The 11,135-nt window shown below is 34.9% G+C and overlaps 1 protein-coding gene across 1 annotated transcript; it reads right to left on the bottom strand.

Moving 5' to 3' along the window:
* Positions 1-1,515: 1,515 nt before the first annotated feature.
* PLA2G10 (phospholipase A2, group X) lies at positions 1,516-7,355 on the bottom strand (the record flags this gene model as incomplete). The annotated part of the gene is made up of 3 exons (XM_009701975.1): positions 1,516-1,772; positions 4,328-4,434; positions 7,190-7,355. Coding segments are annotated over 3 exons (419 nt in total), but the record flags the coding sequence as incomplete, so codon positions are not given.
* Positions 7,356-11,135: the final 3,780 nt, after the last annotated feature.

Raw genomic sequence — 11,135 nt, 5'->3', positions numbered from 1 at the left:
CTGCTGTTGAAGGTAAAGACTGCTTCAGTTTTCGTGTCTTTTGGAAAATATGATGATTGCCGTTCAAAATTTTTTATTCAGATCAGTTAGATTTCATCAATAGATTCTTAATGCTCTCTTCTTGAAGTCTGTTGCTAATTCTTAAATTCGGGGTTATCTCTTAAAAAGGATTATTTTGGAAAAGTGACCTGACACTGTAATTGCATTTTACTGCAATATAATGTGTGTATCTAGATCTGTGAGTGAATATTGACTGGAAAGTCATTTTGTGTAAACAGGATTGCCATTTGCTAATGTATAGTTTTTGACTGAAGCAAAAGTTAGATTTTTCAAGAGCTTTGTCCCCTTGCTTTCTACATTGGTTTGTTTTTGGTTTTGTTTTTTTTTTTTTCATTTGTGTCATTGATATGAACTTTAAATTTGCCTATGAATATTTTTAAAGATTAAAGATCTCTTTTGAAATCTTCATCCTTCCTAAAAAAGTGGTGGGTTTTTGTTGTTGTTGGTTTGGTTTGGTTTGTTGTTTTTTTTTTTTTTTTTTTTTTATATTGAAGTACTTGTCATTAGCTTTAACTTGGGCAAACTTGTTCTGTAGCCCTGCATCTTCAAGTAAGTTGAGGTGCGTGAAAGTAGACATAAAACACTCTTGGTTCTTAACTGTTAAAATTAGCAGTTATGAAAAAGTATATGGTTCAGCAATTTGTGTTACTGATTTCTTTTCCTAAAAGGTTTCAAAACACTATGAAGTGACCATAGCTAAAACCATCTTTACATCCTTATGAGGTATATACACTTCTGAACTTTGCAGACTTGTGCTTTCCCAGATCAGACACCTATAGGAAAGGCAGTTGGTCCCAGTGACTGCTAGTTTTTTTCATGTATCCATCTTGGTGATGGTTTGCATTTGCACTTTGAAATATGGCTCTGAATTTTTAAGGGTAGAACTTCTCCCTGTGCCCACAGGAAACTCAAGGTGTACATAGAGTAAGGAGCTTGAGCCATATCAAATGAACAACTGCTTAGAAAACTGTATTTAAAAAGTAAATACTAGAAAACAGGAATTATATTAGGCATTTTTTTAATACAAGTAGGACTACCTAAGGTGAATGAGATACAAAAATTAAATTATGCTTCATAATAAGTGTTTAATATAGATGAGAGGGCACTTTGTGCTGACACTGTCATTTCATGCATTTCTTCTGGTCAGTTCAAAGTTAACAAATGTTAAGGTAAATGTTAGTGGAAAAGTTTGATTTGTATCTTATAGCCAGTGGAGGGGGAGATGAAAAGTTTACAGTGAACGATATTATGAATCTGAAAAATCTGTGAATCTGAGTATAAACAAAATTAATTTTAAGTTGGTTACTCCTTAAGCTGATAAATTTCTATTTAGTCAATAAAAGGTTACTCAGAACCAATGAACTTGCTTTTAGTCGGTGCACTGTAGAAGGTAAATAAGAGGATAAATGTTCACTTTGGCCATTGTGGGGTGGAGAGGCTGTGGCAGCAGGAAGGAGGATCAAGAAGGGAAAATCATTTGTTGTCACTACTGTGACAAAAAAAAAAAAAGACGACATTTTAGATTTAAATACATACAGAGTTTTCATAAAGACTAATGTCCTGTATCTAATATCTACACAAAGGCTGAATTTCACCACACATAAAGTCTGGCCACAAAAGGTGTTTGGTATGATAGGGAGCTTTGGAAAAACATTTGGCAGCTTCACGGTCACATTCACATGCCATTTTTTGACATTTGTCTTCTAGTGATTCTGAAAGAAAACACAGTAAAAGTTTGATGTTAGTCTGAAGTAATTAAAAATACCAAATGGAATACTAATAATTGCTACCTCACTTTCTGTATTTGCTGTATAAATCACTCCTATATTTCAAGTGCAGTAGGAACTGTACTGAGCTTTAGTAAAACTTACAGTCATTTCACATCCTTTAGACAGAGCTCCATTCTAGGACATTTCAGCAACAGAGAATATACAAGCATGGTTTGGTTTAGTGACAATTGATAATCAGTGGAACTATCTTGGCAGGTGAAAATATAATAATTGGATAAAGATTTACATACTCTTTTTCACATTCTTTAATAAAGGAACTCTGATAACTGATTCATGTTTAGAAAGTAGTATGTGACCTTCCCTGCCCACCCTGTTGCTCTCGTGAAACTTGAGTTTGGGAAGATATTTTCAATTTCACATATGCTTTACTCTACTAAAGGACGTAGCATTAAGATTATATATGTGAAATAAGGGTTGCAAAGATGTTCCATGTTCAGCTTAAATTGCCCACCTTATTTTTATTAAGGCATTCAGTAAGAAGTTAGGTAAAGTGTGTTTAAGTACGATAAAATCCATGTCTGACCATATTTGTTTTATAATTGTTGTGTTGTAACTTAACAGATTTCTTGGCATGAACATTTCTTCTTGGCATGAACGTTTTCCTATACAGCAATACATTTTGGTTTTATTGTGCCAACCTAGAAATGTGTGTGTTTTCTCTCTGCAGCTGTCTGTAAAATGAAGAATCCTTGATTATATTTTATCTGAGTGTTTAACATTTTGAAAGCTTAGCTGAATCTCTACTTGAGATTTGTCTAGGAGCAGAACAAGTGTTCAGTTTTGTGAATGAAATCAAATTCTACTATGAAATGGAAATGTTCTTAATATATATGTATGTTCACACTGCAAGTAGCTACCCTAAGAACTACTCAATAGCATAAGTAGCATAAACAGCATAAAGGATAACAAAAAAACAAACCCACATTAACTGAGAAGAACTATTCATTCCGTTGTTACTGCTCCAAACGTAATCTTCTCCATGGTATGCCAGGGACTTTGTTTCAGCTTTGTTTCTTGATTACATGCCTACTATCTTGGCCAGTATTTTAAAATATTGTCAGCTTCTGGACTGGAACAGGAGCAGAACCTTTACAGCCAAATATAGGTGGACTGTAACTTGACAGTTAGATAGTTTGGGAGAGAAGACGCTTAGTACTTCTGGAGCAGAGGAAGAAATTAGAAAGTAGAGATTCTGCATGAGGTAGGCACTTAGGCAAAGAAAAGGTTGAATGAAAAGAAGGAAAGGAAATAGTGTCAAAAACTTCCATTTGATTACAGGTCAGGCAAATTCTAAATTGAGTTATGAAATGCAAGGTTTATGTGTTTTCTTTGAACAGCCTACTGTGTTGCCTTTAAACTATGGTAGTTAGCAACTCAGACTCATTGTTGTAAATAAGTTTATGTAAGGGTCTACATTTTTGTGATGCAAATAATAACCAATTCTCAAGCTGATTTGCATTCTAGGTAGTAGCATAAAATTACATGCAAAGTAACAGACCTAACACCTGACTTAAAAAAAACAAACAAACAAACCCCCAAACAACATAAAAGCAAAACAAAAAAAACCCCAAAACCAACCAAAAAAACACCCAAAACCTAACAAGAAAAAAACCTGCAAATGTTGGGGTCTTGTGAGGAGTTATCATTTCAAAAACTCTTTGAAGTGTATTGGAAAATACTTGCTAAAACTTTGGGAGATATGAACAAATAATGTAAAAGAAATGCTGTTTTTACCTGTTAAACATTTTTTGTTTCTTCGAGGTCTTTGTCCTTCTGTTTTATACTACAGCGTGGGAAGTATGTTACATTCATATTGCAGAGCAATTGAGCAATATCAGGATGTGGTCAGGATGTTACTTCCATAAATAAACATACTCATCAAATATTTTGTCATCTCAGTGTTTGAAATTGTAAGTTGTAATTGTAAATTCATTCACAAATTGCAGCCACTAGCAGTGGGCTGTGCAACCGATCAGTGGTAAGTATGACACAAACTTGTCCATCATAAACTTCTAAATGGTGTGAAATAATTTCTGCTGAGTATAAAAAGGATGCTTTATAAACAGTTGTAATTTTCTTGCCTCCTGTTTGTAGTTGCTCTCCAGTTGGAGACCTGCAGGGAGTAGCATAACATGGGTTCCTCAACATACGTAAATGCCAAGTAAAAAGAGGGGGCTTTTTGGTGGTGTTTTCTGAAAGGGTAATATAAGCTTGTAGATCAGAATTTCATTTGCTTATGTATGTCAGTAGGTGTGGATTAAGGAGAAGAAACTGCATTCAGTTGGTTGGCATAGCTGTGCTTTCTGGAGGCACAGTGTACCCTGGCAAAAAAGTCACAAAAGGAAGGATGGTAAAAAAAGAATTTTACAGTTAATTAAGAAAATGTCTTTCTGTGAAGTCAATGAGACAATCAGTAGAAGTAAAAAGCAACAGAACAAAACAAACCCTAAAAAACCCAACTAGAACTCTTCACTCACCACACACAGCATCATTGTCTTCACATTCCCAGTGGTAACTTTCTATCTTTGGGTGACAACCTGCTCGTTCTGCCTTCCCATAGCAGCAGTCATGGTTAAAGCAGCACCTGAGAGTAACGGAAATGGGCTTGCCTTAATTCATACTGTGGTGATTTATGGTCACATTATCTGGATGGTTTTTATCAGCATGTTTCTACAGGCTGTGAAATAATAAAACAGTCGACACATGTGAATGTTTTGCTCAGGATTCAAAATAGGGTAATTGTTTAATAGATCACCTGGAAAAAGTTATTACTCATTCATGTAATCAATGATGAAGAAAATGTCTGATACACATTGATCTAGTTGAACTTCCTCATAGATGAAAATACAAGGAATCTTTAAAGCACGCTGTTTTAAACACAATAAACTTTTATGTGGTTATGCCTTTCTCCTAGCCCTTTCCAAGAAAAAGATTAAATGCCAGAGTAGTCTGTCAGATAATGAATGATGTATTTTTCTACCAGTTATTGATGCTATTGTAACAGTTAACAGGGAAGGGATAAGAAGATTTGTTAGGCCGTAGCATACTATCATAAATGTTGTCTAAAACAAAGTCCTCAGATAGTGGCAGAAAAGCCGAGAGCAGGTGAAATGTTCAAGTAATGAATGGGCACGGGTGCTGTTTAGTGCCATAATATAACTAAAACTGTTTGCTCAGTATCATCAGAAAATTTGGAAATTTGCCCAAAATGATGACTTCAGAATTGTTCTTGTCATGATTGGGACAATGAATTCATGGACTTTCTATCACATTGTGGAACTGAACAGTACAGGTAAGCATTAATGGCTTATTTTAATGCTTTAAAAAAGAATTACTCTTCTGGTGTAGAGTCATTGCAAGCCCAAAATAGCAAGTAGAGGAGGTAACAAGGACCTGAAATTAGATAGCTTGTAAGTTTTTGCTGCAAACTAACTATACTCTTTCTTGAGTTGGTGGAAGAACTGGATATATCCACGAGCTCCTTGTATTCAGTCATTCGGTTTCCTCCTGGTAGCCTAAAACCATCATATTACAGTATGCATATGATGTTTAGATGGTGTTTAGATAGATTGCCTGAGGAATTGTGTCTGCAATAGAAAAAGTTAATGCTGTGAGCTCTCACTTGCAATTACTGTCTTTTCCTATGCTTATTAAATAATTACTTGGTAATTCCATACAAATTGCCATTTAAAGATCCTGTGGTATGTAACAGTTGAACAGCACATGTCCATGAAGTAGCTCAATACATCCATATTGAAATAAAAAAAGAAAGAAAAAAAGAAAAAAATCTAGTGAGTCTTTGTAGCAGTACTAAGGTAAATAAACCAGGAAATACAGCTTCTTTTGCCATAGTGTAGTCTATCTTCATGTGTTTACAAGACTTTTTAGATTTACTTTAGTCCTCTTTTAAGCATTTTAAATAAAAATAGATGCTTAAGAATTTTTTTATTTTATCTTATGAAAGCAATATATGATTCTCTCCATTTCAAAGTTTAGTTTTATAAGTGGCAGGCAAAAATCTGAATTGCAATAACTATTATTTGAATAATTACATTATAGATGGCTTTACTTTAGATTATGTATTTCTGTATTTTCACTTAACTTGTTTTCAGGCATAATTCTGAATGTAAACAGCTCAGAGTGTAGCCCCAAACTTTTAAGAAATCAAACATGATAAGAATGTTTGTTTCTGCATTCAATTGGTGCAATTCTTGATTCTGTTCAAATGCAGTAGAGTAATTACGCTCATTTCTGGCTTGTTCTTAACATTCTGTAGCTACTAAAACCCAGACGACAAATAGCTAATCATGTTTTGTGAGGAAGCAGCTTCTTGCTACTGTGGGGCTTTTACAAAGTGAAAAAATGGCCTACAATGAAAGACTGGCAAATTGCAGATTCTCCATCATTATCTTTAGGTATACAGATGACCAGAACTAATAATAGTCCCTTGGTTTTGTACATGTTCCCAGTCATTAAAGTAGCAACTGAAATCTGCAAAATTGTCTTTAAATTACAGATTACACATCCAAAAACTTGAAATATGTAGGTAAAGATTCTAAAAGTTCTAAGTCTGATCACAACTAGAATCTAGTAAAAAAAAGTGCAAAAAAAAAAAATCAAATTTGAACTTTCCATATATTCTACCCTAAATGTGAGTGTCAGATGTTTGTTCTCCTTTTAATTTACAATGTATCTGTCTGTCAGAACTTGAGATGTGGGGAAATGTATCATTATAATGATAAACTTGAAAATATAAAACCTTTATTTAATTACTGTAACCAGAAAATAATCTTCCTGTCAGCTAACATTCAATTATAAATTAAATTGATGGTAGTCAATATGCTGAGATTTAATAATAAATACAAAGGCCTGTTTTTAGAATTATTTTAGTAACAATTTACAATTCCTTTTATTCAAAAGTTATTTTTCAACAGGTTGAATGTATTATTTTGAATATTAATAAAACAGGATGGATGGTAGTAGAATCAAAAGATTTTTCAATTGCCTTTTTTTTTTTTTACTTTTATAGATAGCTTGAATGTTTGAGCTTTAAAGCTTCTCCAAGAAGACTTCAGTTCTTGGCCAAACAGCAACAGCAAAGAAACTCAGTTGCACTGTGAATCCAATATTAATGCAATGACAGTTTGAGTTAAAGGCAAGTAGGACACATGTAGATCCATAGTAACACAATTTTAATGCTTCAGAGTTTCTTAGCAGTCTGATGTGTGTTTAAACTCAGTCCCCTCACTGATGTTAAATAGGCCTAATTAGTATTTTAGTCCTTTCACTCTGTCATCTGCATACATTCAGCACTTAATTACTTAGATAGTTACTCTTACCAGTCTACTCTGTCCTTGGGCCATCCTCTTCCTCCCAGACCACAGTAGCATCCATAGCGGAGGTAGGCAAAAGGAGATCGTCCTGTAGTGCATCTAATGGCTCCGGCTAATTCAAGAATTCCTCTTCGATTTCTAAAACGGGCTTCCCCAAAAGTGCTTTTATAAACTGTGGAAGAAAAACATCATTTTTTTTTAATTGAATCAAACATGCAGATACAATTTTAAACTTTGATAATGAATGTCAGTACTTGAAAATAATAATTTTCTTTTTGACACTTTGAGGCCACACTGCTTGACGCAGTCCCTTTTTACCGCAATCTATAGTGAGCAGAATACTGAACCACATTCTGAATAGCTGCAGTGGTTTCCTCCCATCAAGGTAGCGTACAATGTCAGACTCCAGTCATTTCTAGTCTTAAAACTGGTGAGGGCTAGCATGTGTTCTGTGGTCTAGATCCGCTGATGTGCTAAGATTAGATGCCCTAAGTACTGCAGTATTTTCTCCCTACCATAACATGCAATTTTGTCCATGTTGTTATTGTGTAGAATGTAATGCTTTATATTTGAACAAATGTGTCTTCTATGATGGGGTTCTGTTTTTCCTCATTTTTAGACAAAGAAGCCAAGTAACTGGGGGGTGGTAGTGTGGGTGTAAAGCAGGGAAATGGGCAGGTGCTTGGAGTCATTTCCAGGGAAATCAGAAGAAGCGTTGCTTATTTTTTTTCAGTTTCTTTCTGTTTGGGTTTTGTTGTTGTTTAAGGGATTCTCACTATTATTTCTCCAGAACAAGACTGCATTTAGGAACCTTATTTTTCCCATGTCAGTACTAAAGTGGTAGGTCCACAGCAGCAGATAAATGTTGAGACACTAGGTGACCTTTTTTAGGCCTTCATATCATCATTTAGGTTGAGCTAAGGCATCAAAAACCCGTAATGGTAATGGGCAGCATTTCCTTGCAGTGCAGGCTCCAAGATATTTGCAGCAATTTTGAAGTTGTTAGATGAGTATGAAACAAATTAGTGGAAGGCTGCTGATTAGAGTTGCCTTACTAATTGAACTAATGATTTATTTTGGTATGAGGAGAACAGTTTATAAACTTTAACTCCCAATATTGGATACAGATTGGGAAAGACATTAAGATTTAATAACTGATAATATCTGTGAGAGAGGCAGAGAGCAGAAAAAACACTTAGACTTTATCACTGAAGACTTTGATATTTATTTTCCTACAGAATAACTATATGATTGTATAGTTCATATATAATCTGTATAATCATAAAATCTATTATAACAGACTAACTAATAGACTAATCTATTAGAATAGATTATATGATTAACTAAAATCAGTTAATGAAAGATCTGCCAGAAAAATAATGTTCTTAGCACAGTTGAATAACTTGAAATGCGTGGGATGCTGGTGACCCCCAGCACTCGTAATTTCGTGAAACAAAGAGATTTAAATCCTCATGAAATCACCTCATTAAGAAATACAATTGGTTTGTGTGTGAGAATGGTTAAAAAAAAAAAAAGCTTTAGAAAGAATTTTTGTAGCTAATCTTTACTTATGAAAATAGTTAGGCTTCCTAAGACAATATTTAGTACTCTTCTGGCTGGTGACTACTCCCAGTTCTTGTTCCCTCCTGCTTTGTGGGCATGTGATCTAGGGAGAGGAGAGGATGTTGAACTGAGTGCTTAAACTTGCACATGCATCTTTGGCCACTGGTTAAAAGCAATCGCATCTTGAGGAGTTAAAAAAGCTTCCTTGTCTATGTGGTCACTTGCAGTTTCATTTAAAAACTGATCCATTGGCACTAAAACTACCTTGCTAAGATAGTGAATAGTATCTATTGTGCCATGGCTCCTGTTCCAGGATATTATCTGCTGTTTAGTTATATAGGTTTTCTGGTAAAAAGATCCACTCATGCTTTCCCAAGGGGTCCATAAGGTGTAGTGGGTGGACTCTTTGGAACCTGTAGTTCTAGCTGTCAAAATAACAGTCACATTGTGGAACTGACACAAGATTGTCTCCAATTCCATTGCAGCTCTGAATATATGTTTCAGCTCTGGGTAGCAGAAGCACCCATTTGAGCATAACCAGATTCTTATCTTTACAATAGCATTGAAAGTGTTATCTTCACTGTCAGTACAGGTTCAGTAAATTCCCAGCTGAAAAAAAACTGCAGTAAGGCTGCCTCATTACAACTGCTTATACTCTTAAATGTTTAGTAAGATTTGGCCAGACTCTTGTAGCTAGCCAGTAATGTCTGAAGGAACCATGTTAGTGGTTAATGGCAAAGCTGAGTTTGCTCTGCATGACATTAGTGATTCGGAAGAAATCCAAGACGAAAGTGAAGAATTTTTACATTGTGTCTCAGTTCCTGGCAACAGGGAAGGATGGTGTAGGAAAGCTACAAGACAGAAAGAGGAAACAAAGAATTGCCAAGTCATATTCCTAGTTTCATCAGAGGATTGTTTGCTAACTTTGGACAAATTGCAGTCCCTTGATTTAAATCCATGTAAACTAGAAGTGATGAACTGTCTGCTCCCTGAGGAGCTCAAGTATAAATCTTTAAAATCTGCCATGCAATTTAAAGAAAAGGTCATGAACTTTTTATCCTTGCAACTCATTTGTGTTACAGGATCTGGACATCCAGGTATAAATCAAGACTGTATTGTACTGTAGATACTCTGAATATGGCTGAAGGAAAAGTCTCTGTCCTAACAGCTTTGTAACCTGAGTTTGATAAAAGCAACAAAAGACCATCCTAGAATGCACAGAACTATGGAAACAGGACGAGTATCAGTACGGTGATGGTAGCATCAGTGTATTAGCAACATTATAAAATTTCCAAAGTATTTTGTCAGAACTTCTGTAGAATACAGGCAGAGAGTGAAGTGACATTCTGCATATTTTCGAATATTTAATAATTAAGGTACATTTAAAAAATCTTCTGTGTGGTTTTGTTTGTTTTTATGAAGACTTTGCACTTCTCTTTATGGACAGGAGTATTCCTATAGGTTTGATTATGCATTTCTGAAAGAGGAGTGTTGTCCCTCTATGTCTAGTCATTTTTTTAGCTTTGTCATGCAGATTGTGTGCGGCTCTATCAAGCACAATATTGTGGGTGAGGGAAAAAGGGAGGAAACCAGACTCTGTTTATTTTAATTTCATTGCTTATAATGTGTATGAAAAAATAAAACCCACATTGTTTTGATATCTAGAGGTCACAGGTACAACTAAGTGTACAAAAAGAATTTACAGCTAGACAATTTGAGTCTAGTCTTGTTATGGCTTTTAATATTCTTGTAATATTTAATTCCAGTGTTTTGCATAATAGAAATTGGAACTTTGTTAAAGTTTCAACTGTTCTCATTCTTGAAAGAAAACTTTTAAAGATGTGTTTGGGAGAGGAAAAAAAACTTAAAAGAGATTTGTCCATTGGCAAACTCGGGTTTAACTGGATGTGATGTAGCTGCTTTAAAAGTAAAGGTTGAAGGGAAACCAAAGCCATACTGAACTTAAGGCTACTTTAGGCACCATAAAATAGCAGGTGGGGAAAGAAAAACCCTCAAACAAATAATCTATGCAGTTGTCTTTGTGATTGTAATGACAAAGCCAGAGAGATCAAAAACCATGAGATGACTTTCTGAAGACTGAAATTAAGTAAACACTAAAGACAGCCTGAGAGAAAGGAACAGTAAGTAATCACATTATATTTGTGTTGTACTTGATTTTAAAACTGTAATTCCTGTTGCCCAAATTGGAGCCCTGGCATGTTTGGAGAGTTTGGACTTCATCATACCATCTTGGTTTGTTGCCTGTATAAGCTCTTGAGAGTTCAGATTATGCTAAATGCTGTGCATTGTTATGTTTTTGCAAGATGTTTTCCACTATACCTTCCTACTCTCCTGGTTTTCTGAATAGCTTACAATACTATTTAAAAAT

The sequence above is a fragment of the Cariama cristata genome, unplaced genomic scaffold, assembly GCF_000690535.1.
Source record: "Cariama cristata isolate BGI_N322 unplaced genomic scaffold, ASM69053v1 scaffold16080, whole genome shotgun sequence".
NCBI lineage: Eukaryota > Metazoa > Chordata > Aves > Cariamiformes > Cariamidae > Cariama > Cariama cristata.
The sequence above is the reverse complement of the archived record's forward strand: the minus strand, read 5'-3'. Positions and strand labels throughout refer to the sequence as shown.